We start from the raw sequence: 24,586 nt of genomic DNA, 5'->3' as shown, positions 1-24,586 counted from the left end.
AGCTGAAGGAAAGGGAGTCCACCCTCCAGGCAAGTGGGTGGTATGTCCTTGTGCAGAATTTCTTCAATTGGTGGTTGTGTGGGGAGGCGAACAGGTCTATCTCTGGCATTCCCCATTTCTTTGTTATGGTTTTGAAGATATCTGGATGCAGCATCCATTCGTGAGCATCCGTGGTAGTTCTGCTTAAGGTGTCTGCTAGTGAATTTTCTTTTCCTGGTACAAATCTGGCCTGTAGTTGAATGTTGAGATTCAGGGCCAAATTCCACAGGTCCATTGCCATCCGGCATAGAGGGTATGAGTGTGTACCTCCCTGTTTGTTGATGTACCACATGACTGTGGTATTGTCCGTCCTTATCAGCAGGTGACCTTGTTGAAGGAATGATCTGAATGCCTGGATTGCATGTTTCACTGCCAGCATCTCCTTTAGATTTATGTGTAGATTCAGCTGGTCTTGAGTCCATAGGCCTTGTATACACTTGTCCTCCATGTGTGCCCCCCAGCCTAGGTCTGAGGCGTCCGTGGTGATGGTCTGGCTTGGATGTGGTTTGTGGAAAGGCAATCCTCTGTTCATCTGACAGGCCTGAGCCCACCACAGGAATTCTTGTTTCAGGCATGGAATTATTGGAATCTGGGCTTCTAGACTGTGCTTGTGTTGAGACCATACATTCCTTAGGTACCATTGCAACTTTCTCATATGCAGCCTGGCATGCGGAATCAATATTATGCAGGATGCCATGTAACCCAGGGCTTGCAGGACTTTCCTTGCAGTAAGCTGAGTTTGTGTTGTTAATGTCATGAAATAGACTGGTAGTTGCTTTTGTTTTTCTTCTGTGAGAAAAGCCATCTGAGTTGATGTATCCAGTTCTGCACCCAAAAATGTTATCCTTTGGGATGGTACTAGTCTTGACTTTTGAATGTTGACTGTGTATCCCAAGGCTTGCAACAGTTGTATGACATTTTCCAAATCTTTTGTTAATTTTGTCTTGTTGTCCGCTTGTATTAGGCAGTCGTCCAGGTATGGGTAAATTTGAATTCCCTGAAGCCTGCAATGAGCAATTACTGATGCCAGGCATTTCGTGAATACTCTGGGCGCAGTAGATAAGCCAAAGGGCAATGCTGAGAATTGATAATGCTCTGATCCTGCAAGAAATCTGAGGTGTCTTCTGCAATCTGGTCGTATAGGGACATGCAGGTATGCCTCCTTGAGATCTAGAGTCACCAGCCAAGACTCCTTGCCCAGCATGGGAAGAAGTTGCTGGAGGGTCAGCATTTTGAAATTTGGAACAATGAGGTATGTGTTCAGTGCGGACAAGTCGAAAATAGGTCTCCATTGATTTTCTTTTCTTGGTACAAGGAAAAGCCTGGAGTAAAATCCTTGGCCTTGTTCCAAAGGTGGTACCTTTTCTATAGCTCTCATCCTTAGTAAGTTGTTGATTTGTCTTTGAGCCTCTGTTTTTTGGCTTGGTGGTAGGTTTGGCATTCCTCTCTTTTTTGGTAGAGTGTGGAAGTGAAACCTGTAGCCCTTGTCTATTGTTTGTAAAGTCCATTTGTCTCCTGTAATGCAATGCCAGTTGTCGGAAAATAAGGCTAGCTTTCCGCCCAAGGGTGCTTCCAGTTGTTCCCTGGTAGGCGGAACCAGAGCCAAGTCAGTGTGTCTGTCCTGTGGAAGTGGTTGTAGTTGCATCTGTGGCAGCACTTCTCTGGTTGGCAGGTTGCCACTGACGTCCCCTGTAGGCACCCCTAGATTGACCTCTGCCTCTTGGGCGTCTATTTCTGCCTCTCTGTGCTCTGGAGGTGTCTGGAAAGGACCAATTCTTCGAAGGCCAATTTCTGCTAAACCTCGGAGGTTGGACCTGTAAGAAATCCTTGACTGTTTGGACAGATTTTGCATTTTCTTCCACTTTCTTTAGAACCTCCTGTGCAGGGGAGCCAAACAAACTTTGTTTCTCCATAGGAGCATCTAGGAGTTTTGACTTAACATGGTCTGGTAAGGATTGTTCTTTTAACCAGGCATACCTTCGAATCACTCCTCCAGTCATAGCTGATCTAAAGGAAGCCTCCAGTGCATCATAGCCACATTTTAAAAAATGATTACTGACCTGCTGAGAGTTATGTACCAAATCCTGAAGGGACTTGCGGTCTATAGGTTCAGGAGAGGACAGTTTTTTATTTAGCTGGTCTAACAAAAATTCCTGGTACTGAATCATGTGAAATTGACAGTTTAAGGCCCTGGCCGAAAGAGTAGCAGAAGTATAAACCTTTTTACCCCATCTCTCTAATGCTCTAGATTCCCTTTCAGAGGGAAGAGGGTTTTTGGCAGAGGCAGCTGCCACACCTTTAGGGCCCTGAGAAATGGTTTCTGGGTCTGCAACATGAGCCTTATGCAAGTGGTAGTGTGTGTCCGGGACCCTGTAATATCTGTCAGGCTTGGCAGGGGCCGGAGGAAGAGAATCAGGGGCAGTACTGGCATCATTATATGCATCATCAACAACTGATAGTACTGGAGGAATGGCTAAAGGCCTATGCTGTGGTAAGTGTAAAAAAATTCCTTAGCCTTTTCCTTGAATCTGAAAAATCCTGGCCCTGCCATTGGAAGTGTTCCCTCATAGAATGTAGGGTTTCCCCAAAAGAAAATTCTTCAGGAGGAGAAGCAGAAGGAATGGATTCTTCTGCATCAGAATCCTCATAAGGAGAATATGGGCATTCCCGGTGGTCTGAAATATCTGAGTCATCCGAGGAATAGTCTGTAGAGACAGGTTCCGGGGGGTTCAGTCCTAGGCCTCTTATCTGGAGGAGGTTGAGAGGCCCTGTCTGGGTGAGGTTGGGATCCCCTGATCAAAGAAATAAGATCCTCAGCCAGGCTGAATATCTGGGAACTAGAGGTAGGCCTGTGTGAGGGAGCTTTAGCAGGTAAGGCCTTAGAAGATTTAGCTGCTTTAGCCCTGGAAAAGGCCTTGATAGACATAGAAGCAGGGGGGGGGGTCTAAGCAGCAGAAATGTCTAAAGGAATAGTGTCTGACAAATCCTGGATGCCTGCTTCTGTAGCAGTAACCGAGACACTCGCGGTTGGCCTAACCGTGGTTTCAGCCAAAACCGCGGACCGCGAATGTCGGTCCTTTTCCTTGCGCTTTTTAGCTAATTGTGTAGTCGGAGTCTCCAACGGCATTTAAAAGCGGGACCAAAAAACTCCTCTGCAAACTCCGACCGACGTCTAAGCGTCCGTCGGTTGAAGGAAGCACAGGCTAGACAAGCTGATACGTCGTGGTCTGGGCCTAAGCAAGGAAGGCAGTAAGAGTGGAAATCCTTATGAGGTATTTGTTTCCCACAAGTTAAACAATTATTCACTTTGTCTGACATCGGCTGAGGCAAGAAAGAGTCCCCAACGGGGTACTTAGCTTTTTTAGAAGTCTTCGGTAGTAGAAATCTCTGGATCTGACCGACCGGCACTTGCGAACAGCCTCTGCTTCGGGCACCGCGCGGCAAGAAAGACGGAGGAAAATGGCGTCGGCTGATGCCTTTATACCCCAGCAGCTGTGACGTCGGGTGAAGTGCGACATCAGCAGAGGCCAGACCCAGACTTTGGAATCCGGCCGACCGAAGGGCTGCCTGAGGCAGGACAACCCATATGTTAGGACTGCAGATGCATCCTTGAAGGACATCATCTGCTCTCTTATTCAGTTCTAATAATTTCAAACTTTAATTTAGATGTTTGCCCTTGTACCTTTTAATTTTATGCTATTCTCAGCAAACAATGCCCAGAGCACTCAAGATTTATTGCCTGGACCTGTAGTCAGCTTGTCTTCATGGAAATATGACAATGTACAGCTGCAGACGTTTCAACTCACAATGAACATTTGATAAAGGAAACCTTTTCATTACATTCACAGAGATCTACTATTTTTATAGCACATATCCTTACACAAGAAACTTACAATAAGCAAAGTGCATTAATCCAGGCATTCACCTATTCAAAAGAGAAAACATCTAAACTCTATGTATATTATAAATGGTACACTTTTATACCACATCCAAAGATTAAGTCATATTAACTTGCACATGCTTTTGTCCAACCTTTTTTCACATTATAATGTCTACATTTCTTAAAACTAAAAAAAAGACTTGTTTTCTTAAGTATCTTGATCACATGCAATCACTTAAAACGCTTGACTTTATAACATGCAATTTACATCATGAAATGTTTTATACAAATACTGTTAAGAGCAAAAATGGTTTACTTACAGTCATTCTTTTTTTCTTTTTGTTTCGAGTGTCCTTCCAAAGATTAATGAAATGAAATGGGATATATGCCTTTCAGTCCCTCCACAAGGTTAACAAATTCAACAAAAATCCAATCTTTCTCAGACTTTTTCTTGTAAAGCCATATTACACAAATGTGACTGATGTTCTACAGTCTCACATTTATTCAATAATTTCAGTTTTACTGGTCTTCCTCATGTTAATTTCCATCTTCCAAGCCCAGATTCTGGATCAAGTCCAAGGTACTGCTTATTCGTCTAGTCAACTCATGTGCTTTTTTCTGTCTCTCAAGCATTTTCTCATGGAAGAATGGAAAATGTTTCACTGACAACATCTCTCTCTATGGACTTATTATCAGAAGAATGAGAAACAGTGTCTCTTTCTTTTTGATGGCTCACATTTTGTTGGACAAACTTTTTGCATCAAAAAGTCTCTGATCCTCCAGAAAAAAAAAATATTCTGAATAAAGTTGGATATAGCAGCTTGAATCTTGCACCTGATACTCAATATTCCCCTTTTGCCTGCATGAATTTGCTTCTCTTCTGCCTGGTGTACAGTGAATTATCATTTTCCACACTCCGTCTCCTGTTTTTAATTACTATGCCCTTCTGCCACAATTTTGTCAAGATAAACTCCTTTCATCTGGTATGATTGCATATTTAATAACACAAACTTTGGCTCCTTTCTCGAGGCCAGGTTTGGAGCATGCATTCATTGTGCCCTTCCAATTAACAAATTCTGCTGTGGAATACCAGTCCAGTTGCTTATTTGTGCTTTCATAAAATTAATACAGTTTTTCCCTACAGTTTCTCTGATACAACAGAACATTTCAGGTTCTCTATGTACTCTGTCCTCTAACTCTACCACTTCTTGAAACAGCTCTTCTTGAGCAGTCTCTTATAGAAATCAGTATTTTCTTCATTTCAGCCTCTAATTTTTGTGCTTTTATCAGTTATTCTTAATAGCTGTTTAAAGCTTCTCCATTTTTGATATTTGAGTTAATACATTCCTTCAATGTTTCATTTTAATCAGCTGTGAACACAATTTCTTTCCCGTCTAAATTACTGGAAGACATTTCTTAAACCAAAACTGGATCTTGAAATGCTTTTTTAATAAACAGCTTCACTATTCTTCCCAATTAGTGTTTTCTCTTCATGTTTTCTAGGTGATTTTATTTCAAGCATCACCAAGTTTCTTCTTTGCTAGCATCCAGGCAGTGTACTTATTAGCTAGTTACGGAATTATCACCAAGTTTCTTCTTTGCTGGCATCCAGGCAGTGTACTTATTAGCTAGTTACGGAATTTTACTAAAATTGTCAGAATTTCTAGCACTTACCTCTCAGTTTCTTTTTTCATACTGGGAGAACTGAAGTTAAGCTACTGATCAGGTGAGCAGACATCTTTGAAGTTCAACTGTTCCTGGTCTTTGCAGACATTTCTAATTTAAGCTCATAATTTGCTCTGTCCTCCCTAAGAATCAATTTTGCTCCAAGAAAAAAATGGTGGATTATAATCAACAAGTAATGACATTCTTTACAGATTTAGACTTCCTTGACTTCAAAAATGCATATTAATTCAGGTTTTCTTATTTTCTCAAGTTTAAGTGGCATTAATATTTAAAACATGACCATGATTTGTATCAGTTGTCCCCAAACATTCTTGACTTTGTCCAGATCTCTGGCGTTGAGATGTAAAAAGCTACTCGGACAAAAAAATATTGTCTGACTTGTTCTTATGCCACCTGTAAATGACTGTACACAGCAGGCAGGGTGTCTACCAGGAACATGATTTTGGAGCTTTTGCTTTGATAACAGTCTAAATTATTTATTTAGTTTTCATTGGAAACCTATCAGTTATCTAAAACCAAAAAAAAAAATGTATGCAGATCATCTTTCCCTCGTTTTAATGGACATCATCATGCATGCTAATCGCCATCAACATGGGAGATAGATGCGCCACACCAGTGGTCACTCCCTCATTGGTCAGGTCTGACCATAAGCTAATCACCCTTGACATCCACATCCCATCCCCACCCCCCAGTAAGGAAACATCTGTAAAAAACTTTTCCAAAGCCAACTGCATGCTACTCAAGTCAGAAGTGACAAACTTCATGGCACCCATGCAGACGGGAGCTGAAAGTTCGACTGCTGAATCCTACACTAAGGCACTGTACGAGCACATCCACTCGTGCATGAATCGTGCCATCCCAAATAGAACCAAGACGCTCTCCTCCAAAAAAAGGAAGCCAATCTGGTGGTCCCCTGCCATAAACAAACTATACAACAGAAGGAAGAAACTGTTGCAGAAAAGAGGAAAATCCCAGGATGCAAAAAACTCCCTTACCAGCCCCAGTAAGAAGCTGAGATCCCTCATAAAATCCTCCAAAGCAAGCTAAGAAAATAAAATTGCTAAAGATTCCAAAGAAAACCACAAGGCATGCTATAGTTATGTCAAGAATCTAAATGGCAATGCTCAGATCTGCTCTGAGCTCCAACAGAATGGCATTAAATATACTGATCCCAAGGATATTGCCAATATCCTGGCAGATCGATTTAGTGCCAACTTCACCCCCCTCTCACCCCCTAAAGGGCCCATCTCAATACCAAAAGATTGCCAAATTCCGGTAATCACGGCCACACAGGTAGAAACCGCACTCTCCAAAGCTAAGAATACAGCATCCATGGGACCAGATGACATCCCGGGCTGTGTACCACATGAACTACAAAATGAACTGGCACCTCACCTAAGTGTCACGTTTAATCATCACCTCAGGCTTCGTGCCCACTGAGTGGCGCACAGCTACAGTTATCCCACTACACAAGGGGGGTATCCTCTTTGGATCCCGGGAACTACTGTCCCATCAGTCTGACGAGCCTGATCTGCAGGGGAATGGAACAAAGGCATTGGCAAACTTTAAACACTGGACCCCACCCAGTTTGGGTTCGTGAAGGGCTGATCTCATCACCTGAACCTGAATGGCTTCTTCGAATCAGTCTCCAGAGCTGTGGGTGAGGGTAAAGCGGTCCACACAGCCTATATGGACCTCACACCAAGGCCTTCTACACCATCCCCCACTCTGGAATCATAGATAAACTTACTAAGCTGGGCATAAATCTCTGAAGTACAAGCCAACACCAAGGGACTCTGGCTAACAAAGCTTGCAGATGACTGCAAACTGGGAGCCATTATTGAATCCCCAAATTATGTGGATATTCTACAAAAGGGCCTTACAGAAACAGATGCTTGGTGCCAGAGCCATGGGCTCAAGCTTAATGCCAAGAAATGTATAGTTACCCCCCTTTGGCAAAAAACACGTACCCATGAATTACCACACAGGTGGCAGTACACTAAACACCGAAAGTGTGATAACAGACTTAGGGACACAGGTGGACAGTGGTCTCACCTTCGATAACCACATCGCCACAACAGTCAGGAAATCCTATGTGGCACACCTCATCACTAAGGGCTTTTCATCCAGAAAAAGGAGGCCATTGTCCCACTGTACTCATCTCTCATTAGACCCATTATAGAGTCCAACGCCCTGTTTGGTACGTACCTCACAAGACATCTGCAACAGCTGGAAAGGCCGCAGGAATACCTCACTAAAAGAATCACAGGCCTAAAGCAGATGCGCTATGCTGACCGTCTAAAAAAACTCCAGCTATACTCTGCGGCATATAGTCTACTCAGAGGCGATCTCTGCTTAACATTCAAGGCCATGTCAAACCCTGAGCTGTTGGATATGGTCCAATTAAAGAAATCCAAATCCTTCAAAGCCACAAGCTCCAGGGATCTAAACCTTGTCATCACAATGAACAAAACATGCTGGAGGGATAAGTTCTTGACCCAGAGACTCCCCATACTCTGGAATAGACTGCCCATACATGTCAAGCAGAGCGCCTCCTTGCCCCTCTTCAAAAGGAACCTTGATGATTGGATGGGAGATAGGAAATTCACCCCGGGGATCACGTCAGTCGCCCTGCTAGACAGGGGTCCAGGGAAATAAGTATTATGGGAAGAAATATCCAGGGAATTGTTTGGCTAGTCTTGTATAGGCCCTAGGGCCGACAGCCTAGTACCAACCTATGAACCTGTGCCAGCCTTCCCCAGGAGTGTTTGTGTGTTTATATATAAATCATATCTCAAAGTGTGTGTCAGCTACCTGGGCAGGGGCACAAAGTTCTGGTTGGACAGAGAGGGTGCTGGAGGATTTGGCTTGACCACTCGGCTGAGATCTTAAGCGTATAGCTGTGCCAGTGGGGAGTCTTATTGGGGATCTGGGGAGAGAGAGAGAAAGAAACCAGCCCCAGACTGAATGTGATCCCTGTGTGCTCTTAAGGGAAACTGTACTTTACTGTGTGTGTAGTTGTCATCCTCCCAATGTGCACATCCCTCACTGGTGTTAGTGGTGAGGATTGAGGCTCCTTGATTACTGGGCCTGGGCAGGGGCATCACAGAGAGTTCCTTTAAATGCAAGAAAGTAGTACCCTTACAAGTTCCGCAAATTACATCCAAAATAAATTGCATGTACATAAGACCTTGGAACTACTAAATGTAATGTATATGATGGGGAAAGAAACAACTTATGCCAAACATTTAGAACACTGGAGCTAGACTCCAATCACCTATCCATTCAGCCAGAGCCCCAAATGCCAGATGTAAAAATGCTCAAGATCACCAAATAAAGCTTTACTGCTAGTGGACGCTTACAGCAGCATTTACTTTTCAATGCAGGATTAGCCAGCAACTGCATAGCAGGCCAACAATACACTGAAGAAAAACATTGCCGAAGCACAGCCTCAGTTAAAATGAAGAAATTTAACATACTATGGATTAGATACAAGTAATTCCCAGAAAAGCACCTTTTTATCAGTTGAAAGTTTCATTACGATTACAAGGTGCAGATCGCAATCTTGAAAGCAAATACTTCACACAATTTGTGTCAGCCAGTTAATACACAATGAAGTCTCTGCTTTCTAAACCTATAGAATATACAGTAATTAAAACCAGTTTGGGAGCAATCTACATCTCCCTTCCCTGTTGTTTTAAAGTTTCCTAACTACTGTAAAAAGATTTCAGTTCTATACCTAAAATTTTCTGTAGTAAGGGGAAACCTAAAAAGAAAAGGTTTGACAATGCAAACCTGGGGAGAATGTCAAAGCAGACAAACTAAAATAGCATTTGTATCTGTTTGAGATGAGATCACAAAAAAAATATACTTCATTTATATTACTAGTGCACAGTGACTGGAATCTCATGGCACAAGTGTCCAAAGTCCTGCACCAAAGAATCCAATTCCTTCATTTGCACAGTAACACTTCTACTCTCCATCTGCTGAAGTGAGCACACCAACCTTTCACCTGCCTTCTTCCCAACCCCTTTAAGCCCCCTTCCCCCAAACTGACCGATAATTCTGAATCTTGTAATTTGTGAGTTCCACAATGCTGTTGCTTTTTGAAAATCATTTTAACAGTGCTAATCAACACATTTTAAGTGCAAAGATTTCCAAAATGTAATTGAAGAATTCTGTACCTTTCTTTTTCCCTCATCAGGAAGATTTCGCACTATTTCAAACTCCAGCTTTTGCTTGATATAATCCAGATCTGCTTCTGCCTTCTCAAACTGAAAAGAAACAAAGAAAACACACCATTTAGTGATGCATCTATTTCGCAAAATATTTGCTGCCTGACAATGGAATAATTTCATTTCAGATCACACTGTACCACTTTTAAAAAATTTTCTCACAAAGTATTAAACACTTTGCAGCCAGCAAAGCTAAGCATATTTATTCATCTATCATCTCTGACCAGTCAGAATAGACTTAGACCATTTTCAGAGCAGGCCCATGAAGAAAAGAAAAATACACGAGCGATGCAGTCGCTGGAGTAGCATTTGTTAAATATCTTGCATCACATCCGGTACCGGTAGTGATTTTTGCTTGGTTGTCTGTTTTTTTACATGACGAAAAGCTCAAGAATATATGAACCCAGTCAGCTGTCAGAGTAGCAGTACATGAGGGGATAGGAAACAATGCCTTAACTCCAAAACATCACATCTGAGGTCTTCAAGATCCCTCCAACAGGGAATCACAAGTGGGCAACGCAAAAAAAAAAAAAAGTAACAATTCCAATTTTTGCGAGGCTACTACGTATGCCATTCTTCCAGAAATCAACTTCCTTATTGCAAACAAAAGTTCCCTTTTACCATTAGACCCCTTAAAACAAAACAAGGTATAAATTTTATATATATATATATATATATATATATATATATATATATACATACATACACACACACACACACACACACACACACACACACACACACACACACAGAAACACACACACACACATACAAAGATGTTGCACATACAAGGAAAAAGCTGTTTCTATATCTTGGTACCAGAGTTCTGCATCTACGAAAATCTGAAGTGTATTTTTGATGAGAAAATAGAAGTCAAAAGAGCAGCAAGAAAAATTCAAATAAGCAGGCTGACACTTTTTTGTCACTTGACAGAAAAGTAGTACACTTCGTTTTCAACACTCAAATCTGCCTCATTGTAATTATCTAGAATACGTTAGCAAGAACACAAGAGTCCTTTACTGCCGTCAAAACCTGGTTAGCCAATTCTCAACTAATACTTAACCCCAAAAAACCCAGCTAATGATATTCCAGCCCATAAGAGCCCCAGACCCCATACCGCCATTCACAATATATTCAGCTAATAACATCCCTATCACACCAGTCCCAAACACCAAATTACTAGGAGTTATCACAATATGAAATTTGATATGCATATTGCCCAGACAAAAAAAAAAAGTCCACAAAAGACTAGGAACTCTATACAGATGTAAAAAAATACTACACCAACAACAGTAAAGCTAGCATCGCAAGAACACACTTCTCTACCCCTCCCCTATATTCACCAACTTAAATAAATATGACTTAAAGAAACTTAGCACTTGATACAATAAAATTGCTAAGTTTACAACGGACTCTCTTTCCAGTAATCACTGCCAAGCAATCAAGCAATTATCCTGACTAGAATTATCCAACCTGCTAACCTACAACCAACTTTTAAGAGCCCATCAAACCATATACGATCCTGATAAAATTCCTTCACTACATGGCCTACTAAAAAGCTATTCTAATAACCGCCTACTAAGAGCCACCAACAAGGCATCGGTTGACGTATCCAAAAGGAGAAATAGCTCTGGTGACTCCTTCTACTATACTACTACTGCTAAAACATGGAACTCCACCCCCTTAGAAATTAGGTCCACAGAAAACAACTTCAAAAAACTTCTCCGGACGCATTTAAACAGGACTTGGACATGCAGTTGTTCTGACCCTGGATAGCCTCACATGTTGATCATACTGTGCAAATCTATATTCAGGCCCCCTCTAGACACTGTTCTCAAATATCTACTAAGGTGCTGCGTGAACTATTGTATGAATGTATCCAAATAACTGATTGCAATGTCACCCAACAGTATTGCATATTTTATCACATAAAAAATATACAATAGAAAAGGGCATTATGTGTACGTTACAGACTTTCTAGTAACAGCATCATGTTATCTTTTGTAATGTATCAATTTATGTATTGTGTAATGTATTGTCTTTTCTGTACTAATCCTTGTGGAGTTTTTCTCTCCAGGCCTCTGCTGAAAATGGGATTCATGCCCAGACGGACTCTCCTGGTAAACAAATGCAAAATAAATAAATAAAATAAATCTAAGTGAGCTACTTATCAAAACTGAGCAAAAGTCTATCTACAGAGAATGAAGAAACTGAAGGTAATACGGGGAACCCACAGAACAGTGCAATATTACTCTTGCACAGGGACATTTTTGCTGTTTAACCTTTGTGATTTTCCACTGACACTACAAGCCCACATACAATATAGAAATAAAAATCAGATGGCAAGACAACTATATTAATGAATTAAAAAAGGAAGACAAATGGAATACAACCCATATTCAAGTTTGAGGGTAAAGAAAGGGCTGTAGTCCACAGGAAGTAACAATTCCAGTGAAAACTGGCCAGAGAAGATGCCCAAATGACAGATATAAACTGCTCATGCACAAAACTGTTACAATTCAAATTACTTCAAAAATAACTGGGGCGTCTGTGCAAGACAAACAAAATGGGCAGAAATTAGTTTAAAAAGTTAAACCTAAATTATTAACCTCAATACAGCAGTGAATTAACATTCTTGAAGAGAACACAGAAGTCCAGCAGAAATTCTTATAACCATAAAAAGCAGCAAAACATAATGATAAAACTTCACAGCCATTTTTAATGCACTTCTGATAGCAAACTAATAGTTTGGAAGGATCATTATATCTATATCTGCGTGATCTGATGGAGCTCTGACAAGATCTGCTCATCTCTTGTTTTAACATAATAAACTGTGGTTTTAAGCAAGCAAAACCTGCCTGAATCCCTTTTTTGTATATTTTTAATAAGAATGCAAAGTGATCTTTGACACGGATCTTACATAAGTTATGAGAGTCTACTTTAGTAATCTGTATGCCAATATTGTTCCTCTATAACTAGTTTTCCATTTTTTTACCATCTCTGTATAAAGAAATACTAATAACCTAGCTACACTGACTTACAAGATGCATGATCCAATTAGGTTCTCAGTCGGAATTCATACCTCATTGAGGCTTGACCATAACCTCAGGTCTATTTACTATTCACCCTGACATTACACGTTATCAGGATAGGAAAACTATCTGCCAGAATTGAAGTGAAGTACTAGTAAAAGTGGAGAAGCATATCTTGCATTCAAGCACTTGTATTTGGAAGTAGAAAAAGGAAACATTTACAATGGAAGGATGGAACAAATTCAACCAGAGTCCTGCTGGAAGACCAAAAAAAAAATCTCTGCATACTAAAATGTGAATTGTTCCACACTGTAAATGGATAAGGTAAGAAACTTAAAAGGTACAGTGTGGTGCACTCCTACATGTTGCCGGGGTGGGGGTGGGGGGGGGTGGGGGGGCTTTAGAATGAATTTACGTATTTCACACTTCTTGAAAAGAAAACTGAAAATACTACCATTCAGAAAAATTCAAAAATTAAAATGCTAAAAAGAACTTGCTGTCTACTCTCCATCTATTGTTTACAAAGGCACAGGGTCCTACTCATACCACAGATGGTTTCTACTGAGATGAAAAACAAGGCTGAAAACAGAGTTTGTACAGCTCCATGATTCCTTAACAGACAGAATGGCTTATTGTGCAATAAAAAGTATAAAACAAGGGGGAAAACAGACCTGACCCCCCCCCCCAAAAAAGTGATAATCCACTGTATTAAAAAAAAAGATATATATATATATATATATATATATATATATATACACACACACACACACATACATACACACACACACACACACACACACACACACACACACACACACAAAACCAACTATGTGAAGACATGCACATGCTGTAACAAAAAATAGAGAGAAACTGAATAGTCTAATTCAGTTCTCATGCAATGCATCTGTGCAATGTCCTTTAGTTTAAGCAATTTTGAATATTCTGAGCTAGAAAGGAACATTACACAGGCCTGTAAATGAAAAAAGTATTTGAAAGAACCTAGTTGATGCTGAATAGCAATATGAAAATTAACAGTGCTAACAAAAAGCTATGACTGATTCTACAGAAATGAAAAAAAATTGACATATCCAAGTGCGGAATGTATCAGAGAGCAAATGAAATGAATGCAAATTAGCCTGCTGGAAAGAAATGCTAAGAATTTATGATTCAAACTACACACAAGTGCAAGTATAATAATTTGCCCAAAGATATCTTTAAAGCTTAAAATTTATTAGGCACCAAAAAAGAGGGCTACAAGCAGTCATCAAAGTCTAGTCACACAGTCTTACTAATGGGTTAAAACCTTCTATAACACAAGGGTGGAGTTTCAAGAGGGCCAGTAACTGAGATGCATGTTAAATGGCGCTCTCTCAGCAGGAAAACATAAAAGCTGAATATAAACTGTACAAGGAGTCAATATTGTATAAATTTAGTTCTTGTCTGAATATTATTCTGTCTATGTTAAATAAAAACCCAGGAGAAAAAAAATATAATGCTATGGAAAAAGGAGATGAGAAAGCCATGTTGGACAAGGACCTGGTAGAGATTTATTGGGAAACAGACCAATGTGTAATGTACAGATGTAAGTTATGGCTTCAAATAACTTTGAAGATAACCCTCGACCATAGATTAAATCAAATGAGGAGAGGTTGAAAATACAGAGGAAGCACTGAATAATTACTCTGATGTATTGGTCAAGCTACAAACATCACAAATAAATAATACTAAGGGCAGACTTTTAGAAAATATTTCGAGAGGAACTATTGACAAAAGCGGTAGATTTGGAAAACAGAGCAGGAAGGGAAAATTTGAGGTTTACTGCTGTTTCCAAAAAGCAGGAAAGAACAACCTTATAAACTTATAAAGATCATTACTACCAACTGGATTAGTGCCCCAGAGCAGGACATACACATAGATATGACACACATTTATGTCCTAGGAAGTCTTTTAAGGAAGAAGCCAATACCAACAGTTATGAAGATGTGAACATTAGAATATGTTAACAAAAACCTGGTAGATAGGAAAGTATCGAAAGTTGGAAACACCACAGTAATTGTAGAAAATAACTACCTGTACTAGAAAAAAATTAACAAATGTAATCCCCAGTCATGAGGAAATATCAGTGAGGTAAACTGTTTTATCTTGCAGCCTGACATTAGCGAAAGATGACAATGGAAGGAATTAAAGTGTTCTGTCACAGTTACAAGGTTACTCTATGCACCACGGCATGTAGTGGCTTCCGGGTCTGTCCTCAGTTTTCTTCTTATTGGTCCCGTTTTACAGTGCCAACTATAAAGTAAAATCTTTTGGAAAAAAATACATTTCCCTATGTGAAATCTCCAGTAAATTCACTGAACTTTACCCTCAGTGATGTCAGTGTAGGGTATGTCTGTGTGAGCACATCCATAGACTTTAATGTAAGTACTACAATGCAGGCATGTGTCGTCCTTCATTAAAGTATTTCGACACACTCCACTTTAATACTCAACAGATATCAGTGAGGGATTTAGCAAAACTATGTTAGCATACTCCTAACAAAATTTACAAAGATTTTTATAAAGAAATTGCCAACATACTTTTGGTAAGATGAGGTGGACAATGTCACAGCAGTTTGCAATTTAGTTACCACGTGATATGATGTATATTAAAACTGTCACAGAACACTAAGCAATTTAACCAGCAACAACTGAATAAGCAGGAGAATGGGGGTCCAACTGCACAGCCATCTGCAAACAAAGATAACCTAAGAGAGACAATACCATGTTAAACCTTCTCTTTGTTCTAAAACACAATACAGTAGAGAGTCAATTATCCGAAATGTCAGTTATCCGAACACGGTCTTCCGTTTTCAGGTAGAAAAAATCATAAAGTAATCCAAAAGACTACAGTGTCAACAAAAAGAGTAAAAGCTCCAAACCAATAACTTCACCAAAACGGGCACTGAGGAAGAACAATAACCATGAACTTGGAGATAAAGACTAAAATTTAATAAAGCACACAGGAAAAAAATGCAATAATGCTTAACTATATCACCACGTTTTTTGTTCACACTTAGAACTTCCTCAGACATGCTACAAACGAATCAAACCACAGTACTATTTATATCAGAGATACAATCAATTATCCAATCAAATTACTCCATCACCATTACATACTATAAAATCAACTAGAAATATATAAAAATAAACCAATATGTAAAACCATGAACATCTGACAAACAAAACAAGCAATAAATGAAGAAAGAAATACAAAAATTATTAACTTTACATCCCGGCTGCAGGAAAAGGTGGGGATTCATTGTATTTTGCTACCATCTAGTGGACCAACCAATGCATAACAATCTATAAATCTTTATAAACCCTACACCTCTCAAACCTATATGGTCAAACCAACTTAAAAAAAGGTTAAAAAAAAAAAAAAAAGTTAAAAATGAACCACTAATTATAATCTAACAGCCCTAAGTTTTAAGACAGGGGCAAGGTAGACAAATTCATTAAGACCAGGAAATTTACAAGCTTCTGAAATCAATTGGCAAAATACTTCCCGGTATTCAATTTTTGTCCCCCATTGCCCACCCGATATTATAAGGTACTACTTCTAACACAAAAAATAGGAAAGTAGCACCATTGCAATTGATGGTATGTTTGTAAAGTGCATTTTTAGAGTCTTTCCTACGAATATCTTAAAGCTGCTCATAGATTCTTATTTTAAGGGCCCTTTCTGTCTTTCCCACATAGAAAGCAGAACACTTATTCACTCTGCCATATAAACAACTCCCTTACTATCACAATTTGAAAAATGTCTACCATACATAAATCTATCCCTACTCTTAATATAAATATTCTCTGCATTCCTAACGTGCGGGCACTGGGCACACCTGCCACATTTAAAAGTCCCCCTCATGAGGAAGAGGAGCAAATCAGAGGTGCCAGAAAGAGTATCAAAAAGTATTTGGACAATACGCATGTGTGTGGAAAAAGGCACTACGCAATTATTTTATGACAACGTTAGAACTCAAACTTTTAGAGCAGAGGTTAAAGAAGCAATGAAGTACAGTTGTGTAAAATCTTACCATAAAAGTAGATGTCTTTTTCACTGTTGCAGTATTCATCACCACTGGGATCTCCTGCCAATGACAGACCAACATCCAGCCAGTATAACAAAGTCTTTAAGTACCTAGGAGATGTTGGGTGGGCAGACTGGTATGACAATAGAGATATTTTTCTGAGCTATGATACAGAATTGGAATTGCCTAGAGATGGTAAGGCATTGCTGTGTCTAATTATGGTGTCTGCCAAAAAAAGCAATTACTAGAAAATGGAAATCAGAATCTAAAATCAACTATTCTAGAAGTAGGGAGTATAGTAACAGAGGTAAAACAACTGGAATTGAGGTCTTTAGAAAAGGGTAGGATCACACTGCATAGGAAAAAATGGGAATTATGGGAATACATACAGAGAACGAATGAGGTTTAAAAGAAGGCAGAACTTACATGAGCTATGTAATGTCTAATTGAAAATGATTGGGTAGATTATAAATCATATAATGTCTGCAACTAGGAGCGTATCAGTACGGTTTGTGATGTAAAATGCTTGCAACTAAGATTGTGTCGGTGCGGTTTGTGTCATTTACATAAATGTAAGACTGCTTACCTAGGAAGTGATAGTTTAATAGGGACATTTCTTGTTTAAAAAAGGGGGGACAGAAATTGAATAATTTATGTAACGTTGCTTACGTTATATGATGCATAGCAATATATGTGAAGTATAATGTTTGTTAATGTGTTAATACAGTTTACTTTTGTATAAATGTAAATTTGCCCATGTCACAAATAACTCAATAAAGGTATGTTACAAAAAAAAAAGCCTTTAATTACCTAGGGAGTGTTGTACGTCAGATGTATGCTCCCTGTGTAAGTGTAGGGCATATAAAGGTGAAGTAAGTATGCTCCCAACTCAGAACTGTGTTGCCACAGAACTAGGACCCCCAGTGGAGTAAGACAAGTACATCCAGAAAAAAAGGAATGACGGAAGAGAAGGACAGGAACCTCTCAGCCAGTATTAAACCACAGCCCATATAAAAGGAAGAGAAAAAGAGGGGCAGAAGGGATGGAGTGAATACTGCAATCATGGAAAGAAAGGCATCTACTGCTGTGTTAAGATTTTACAACTGTACTGTCCTTCCATATCACTGTTATTTATTTATTATTTATTTACATTTGTTGACCGCGAGAGTCCGACTGGACACAGGTCCGTTTTCAGCGGAGACCCGGGGAGAAAAGCTCCACATTAAGTATTATTTGCATTATACAGTTAAAAAAAAACATAGCATTTTAATATAGACATTAGTCCAGTTAAGGACGCAAGACAAGAAGAAAACAGATGTAAAAATAGCTGTAGAGCATAGTACAATTTTAAAATATGGTGACATATACTAAACATGGTTAAAATGTAGTTGAGATTCATCAGTGAACAATTGATACAAACTGTTTTTGAGGTACATAACAGCTATTAGCAGTTGTTGCTACAAGAAGTTAGTATTATGTGGTAGGTAGCTGGGAACATGAGTAGCTAAGCTTGCTAAGAGTAGGATGTTGATTGGGGGCTGAGAGAGGTAGTGGGTGGGGGGAGTGGATGGTACTAGAGGGCAGGTTGCAAGGGCATATCTGGCAAGTTTTGAAGTGTGATTTTAGTAAGGATTTAAAGTGGGTGCAAGAAGTTACAGAGGTAATTGAGGATGGGAGGGAGTTCCAGAGTTTGGCTATAGTGCAGGAGAATAATGCTTTTCCAGCAGAGTTAATGGTTCTTGTGACCTGTAGGAGGTTTTTGTGGCTGGATCTTAGTGGTCTCGTGGTTATGTAGGGTTGGAGTAGATTCTGGAGGGATGGGACTTTTAGTGGTTGGTTTATTAGTTTGTGGGTGAGTGTGAGTTGGTACCATTGAAGGAGGTGGGGGAGCTCTAGCCAGCCCAGTTTTGCTAGTGAGAGACAGTGGTGAGTACGGTAGGAAGCCCCTGTGGCGAATTTGGCGATTTTGTTGTAGCAGGTTTCGAGCTTATTTAGATCGTATTGTCTAAGGTTAGTAAATATTGGAGAGGCATAGAGTAGGGTAGAAATAAGATGAGAATTTGCTACCGAAATTTTAGCGGCTTTAGTAAGTAGTTGCTGATTTCTATATAATGCTCCTAGTTTTTTGTGCACTTTTTTAATGGTCATGAAAATGTGAATGTCAAAGTTCAGTTTATTGTCTATTTCTACTACTAGTAATTTAATGTGTTCTGTAGGATGGATGGTGGTGCTGTCTTTTGCTGTGATGTTAAAGTGAGAGCTGTCTAGGGTAAGTTTGGTGGGTTGGAAGATTAGTAATTTTGTTTGGGTTGAGTATTAGTTGGGCATCGGATAACCAAGTTTCAATAGAACAAAATGCTTCCTGTGTGACTTTTTGCAGTTCTGGTAGGGAGTGGGCTGTGCAGATGATGGTTGAGTCATCTGTGTATTGTATGAGTGTGCTATGTGTTGTGGCTGAGGCTAGATTATTAGTGAAAATAGAGAAGAGTAGGGGTCCCAGGATGGACCCTTGGGGAACTCCTATGGAGACTGGTAGTTGGGGGGATAGGCTGTCCTGCCAAACAACTGCTTGTTGGCGGTCAGACAGGTAACTCTGAAACCAGTTGATGACTGGTTGAGAGAAGGATAGGTTATTGAGAAGAGAGATGAGTTGTTTGTGTGGGACCATGTCGAAAGCTTTAGAGAGGTCTAGGAAGGTAGCTGAGGAGAGATAACCTGCATTTTTATTTTGTAGGATAGTGTTAGAGAAAGAGAGTAAGGTGTTGGTGGTGCTATGGTTAGGTCGGAAACCGTGTTGTGCGTCGGAGAGGAGGTTGTTAACAAGGAGGTGATCTGGGACTTGAGAATGAATGCATCTCTCTAGTATTTTGTCGAGTGGCGAGAGAATAGCGATGGGGCGGTAATTGGTTAGATCTGTGGAGGGGCCTCCTTTGTGTAGGGGAATTATGTGAGAGATTTTCCATAGTGTAGGAACATAACTTTCTGACAGAGATCTGTTAATCAAGAGTTATACAGGGTAGGCTAGAGTGTCAGCTGCAAGTTGAATGTATTCACCTGGGAGGTTGTCTGCTGCTAATCTGGTGGTTTTAAGTTTAGTTAGTAGTTGTTTTATTTTGGAGGTAGGAACAGGAGAGAAACAGAAGCTAGTTGAGAGATTGTTAGTTCTAGTTGATGGTGTGGGTTTATGGGGGGGTTGTGTTGTCTAGCTAGTGATAGTACGGTTTGTGTGAAGTGATTGTTGAAAGTTGTAGCAATATTTTCGGAGGAGTGAGTTAAGTGAGGAGTGGGTGTACTTGCTTTACCTGGGTGGAGGATGGAGTTTGAGGACCAGAATTGTTTGGGGTTATGTTGGGAGGAGGTAAGGGCAGACTGGTAGTATTGGATTTTGTCCTGTTTTATAAGCTTTTTGGTTCTATTGCGTAGTTCTAGGAATTTCTGCCTAGTAGAGGGGGTTTTGGTTTTGCACCAGTTGTCCCATGCTTTATCCCTGTTTTTCATTTCAGATTTTGTGTTGTTATGTAGCCATGGGGATTGTTGGGCTCTAGTTCGGGAACGTCTTATGGGGGCGTGGTAATTAAGGATGCTTAGGAATGTTTTATTAAAGTAGTCAACTGCGTCATCTAGTTTGAGGTATTTTAGAGGTTGCCAGTTGCAGCCTTTTAGGGATGAGCTGAATGAGAGAGGGCTGAAGTTAGTTTTTTTGCGTATTTGATGGTAGATGATGGGTTTTGCTTTATAAAGGTGTTTTCTTAGTAAGAAGGTTGGGGAGTGATTACTGAGGCTGTCAGATAAGCAGCCAGCTATATATGACTGGGGGCTCTTATTGACTAGTATCCAATCAAGGGTAGTGTGTTTGTTGGAGTTATTTATCCCAGTAGGTGACTGGACTAGTTGGGTGAAGCCATGAAGATTTACATGATGGGTTGGGTGGTTGCTAGAGCAGGATTGCCAGTCAGTGTTGAAGTCTCCTAGAATTAAGGTTTCTTGGGGTAGGTGGTGGGTAGTCCACCTGAGGAGGTTTTCAAGTGGAGGGATGTTGTGGCCAGGTGGGAAGTAGCAACCTATTATGTTTAGGGTTTTATTTTGGTTTATTTTAAGGTTGGCATATATTATTTCTTCCTTACCTATTTGGGGAGCTAAGATCTGGATGTCTAGATGCTGCTTAAACATTATAGCTATACCACCTCCTTTTTTGTTTAGTTGGTCTACGCTTAGTATACTGTAAAAGTACAGTTTTGTACCTACCATAAATGTAGATGTCCGATAGACATGCAACTGCAGTCATAACATGTGGGTTGTCCTGCCTCAGGCAGCCCTCGGTCGGCCGGATTCCAAAGTCTGGGTCCGACGTCGGCTGATGTCGCATTTCTCTCCGTCAGAGCGGCTGGAGTACATAAGCATCAGCCGACGCCATTTTCTTCAGTGTTTCTTGCCCCAGATGCCAGGTGCCCTCCAAGGAAGGCTGTAATCAAATTGGAAGACAAAAACAGGATTCCAAACAAATAAATGAGCAATAAAACAAATACACCATAACAGATATCCCCCGCTAAGAGAAACAGGGATGGGAGTGGACCCTAGGCATAGAGGGGTATGGAGGGAGGGAAAATCCGACTGCAGTTGCATGTCTATCGGACATCTACATTTATGGTAGGTACAAAACTGTACTCTAGGGTACTATGCTCTAGGGAAAAGATGGTGTGGCAATCAAACCCTGCAGGACTGCCGAAGCAAAGCCTGCTCTGGATCTGGAGTATAGAGGGAGATTGTAGTGTTTGGAGAATGTATGCACGGAGCTCCATGTAGCAGCTTCTAGAATGTCCTTTGTAGGCACCCCTCTTAAGAATGCTGTAGAGGTGGCTGTAGCTCTAGTGGAATGTGGTCTGACATTGGCTGGAACAGTCTTTCCATGAAAGGAATAACAGAATCTGATGCAATGTCCAATCCATTTAGAAATAGTCTGTTTTGAAATTGCTTTTCCTTGGACTGCAGGGGCGTAAGCTCCAAAAAGTTGTTCAGACTTCCTACTGGCCTTGGTTCTGTCCAGGTAGTATCGAAGTTGTCTGTGAATGTCCAGGGTATGCAACAGTCTTTCCCCCTTATTCTCAGGATTGGGGAAGAAAGCAGGCAGATGAATGGCTTGATTTAAAGAAACCCTAGATACCACCTTTGGCATAAAAGTAGGGTTGGTCCTTAATGAAACCCTGTCTCTGTGAAAAATAATAAAGGGTGGTATTGCCATTAGGGCCTGTAGCTCCGAAACCCTTCTTGCTGAGGTAATTGCCAACAGGAAAGCTGTCTTCCATGAGAGAAATTGCAAGTCAACTGAAGCTGCTGGCTCAAATGGAGGTAGAGTCAGTTTTTCTAGGACAAAATTGAGGTCCCAGGCTGGCACTGGGGCCTTTCTTGGTGGCTTAATGTTCTTGATTCCCCTGAGGAATTGCCTTAGTAAAGGGTGAGAAAAAACAGGAGGATCAGTGTTGTATCTAGCTGAAATAGCAGATGCATGTATCTTTATGGAAGAATATGAGAGGCCGTTCTTTAACATATCTGCCAAATATTCCAAGATGAGTGGGATGTTCAACAATGATGCATTATGTCCCTTGCTGGTATTCCAATTGCTGAATCTTTTCCACTTTGCTAAGTAAACCTTTCTGGTGGATGGTATTCGAGCCTCTGTTAGTATCCGCTGAACTTCCTTGGAGAGAGATAAGCTGAATTTATTTATGGGATCTCCCAGACTGTTAGCTGCAGTGTCTGAAGATTTGGATGCAGTGTTTCGAAATTGTGTTGAGTCAAAAGTAGAGGCCACTGGGGAAGGGCCCACCTCCTGGTGTGACATATGCTCCGTAGTAGTGGGTGCCAGTGTTGTCTTGGCCAGTCCGGAGCTATTATGATTCCCTTGGGTTTCTCTGCTTTGATCTTTAGTAATACTGAGGTCATCAGTGGCAGAGGTGGGAATGCATAGATTGCTAGGGAGTTCCAGTTGAATGAGAGGGCATCTATTTTCCAAGCTTTTGGATGGTATGTCCTTGTGCAGAAGTTTGGTAGAAGATGGTTGAGGTGAGAGGCAAATGGGTCCACTTCTGGCTTGCCCCATGTCGAAGTGAGTTGTCTGAAGGCCTTCGGATGTAACCTCCACTCGTGTGGATCTGTGAAATTCCTGCTTAGGCTGTCTGCCAACACATTGTCTTTTCCTGGAACAAACTGGGATTGCAACTGGATGTTTAGGCTCAGTGATTTCTCCCAAAGCTGCATTGTCAGTCTGCAAAGGGGGTAAGAGTGGGTGCCCCTTTGCTTGTTTATGTACCACATCACAGTGGTGTTGTCTGTCCGTATCAGTAAATGGCCTTGCTGGATTTGATGTTGAAAGGCCTTGATGGCATGCATTACTGCCAGCATCTCCTTTTGGTTTACATGCAGATGTGTTTCCTTTGGAGACCATTGTCCTTGTATACACCTGCCTTCCATGTGCGCCCCCCATCCAAGGTTTGAGGCGTCTGTAGTCATGGTCTGTGTTATCTGTGGTTTTTTGAATGACATACCTGTGTTTGCCTGGCTCACCGAGGCCCACCATAGGAATTCCTTTTGTAGGCATGGAATGAGTGGTATGATTGTCTCCAAGTTGTTGCTGTGTTGAGACCAAATGCTTTTTAGGTACCATTGAAGCTTTCTCATGTGTAGTCTTGCTAATGGAACCAGGAGAATGCAGGATGTCATGTAACCCAGGGCCTGTAGGAATCTCCTTTGAGTTTTGCTAAACTTTTGAAGTAGTGAGTTAACTTCTCTTGCTTGTCTTCTGCCAGGTAAGCCATCTGAGAGGCTGTGTCTAGTTTGGCTCCTAAGAAGATTATTTGCTGGGATGGCTGTAGTCTTGACTTTTGGAAGTTGACTGTGTATCCCAGAGCTTGAAGTAATCGTATGACATAATCCAGGTTTTTTGTCAACATCAATTTGTCGTCCGCTTGTATGAGGCAGTCGTCCAGGTACGGGTAAATTTGTATACCCTGGAGCCTGCAATGAGCAATTACTGAAGCCAGGCATTTTGTGAATACTCTGCGCGCAGTAGATAAGCCAAATGGCAATGCTGAGAATTGATAATGCTCTGGCCCTGCAAGAAATCTGAGGTATCTTCTGCAGCTGTGTCTGATAGGGACATGCAGGTATGCCTCCTTGAGGTCCAGAGTAATCAGCCACGACCCCTTGCCCAGCATGGGAAGGAGTTGCTGTAGAGTCAGCATTTTGAACTTTGGTACTATGAGAAAGGTGTTTAATGCGGACAAGTCCAGTATTGGTCTCCATTGAGATTCTTTTCTTGGAACAAGGAACAGTCTTGAGTAAAACCCCTGGTCTTGTTCTTGTTGTGGAACTCTTTCTACTGCTTTCATCCGAGTCAGCAGAGTGATTTGCTTGATAGCCTCTGCCCTCTGATTTTGTGGTAGGTTTGGCATGCCTTGTTTTCTTGGTAAGGTATGAAAATGAAAAGTACAGTTTTGTACCTACCATAAATGTAGATGTTCGAGGATCTCCATTGCTGCAGTCCTTACATATGGGTATTCCGCTGTCCACAATCGGCCCGAATACCAAAGGGCTAGAACCGTCGTGTCATCGGCGCCCGAGACTGACGTCAGTACGTGCCAGTACAAATGCG

The 24,586-nt window shown here is 40.8% G+C and overlaps 1 protein-coding gene across 1 annotated transcript in view; it reads right to left on the bottom strand.

The window, feature by feature from the left end:
* Positions 1-24,586, bottom strand: part of SKA2 (spindle and kinetochore associated complex subunit 2) — a 994,265-nt gene that overhangs the window by 736,026 nt on the left and 233,653 nt on the right. Inside the window, exon 2 of the mRNA XM_044054275.1 lies at positions 9,790-9,879. Coding sequence (XP_043910210.1) covers positions 9,790-9,879 — 90 coding nt within the window. The remainder of the gene's footprint in view (positions 1-9,789; positions 9,880-24,586) is intronic.

This window comes from Protopterus annectens, chromosome 13.part0 (assembly GCF_019279795.1).
Source record: "Protopterus annectens isolate FY-2018-M chromosome 13.part0, PAN1.0, whole genome shotgun sequence".
NCBI classification, from domain to species: domain Eukaryota; kingdom Metazoa; phylum Chordata; order Ceratodontiformes; family Protopteridae; genus Protopterus; species Protopterus annectens.
The sequence above is the reverse complement of the archived record's forward strand: the minus strand, read 5'-3'. Positions and strand labels throughout refer to the sequence as shown.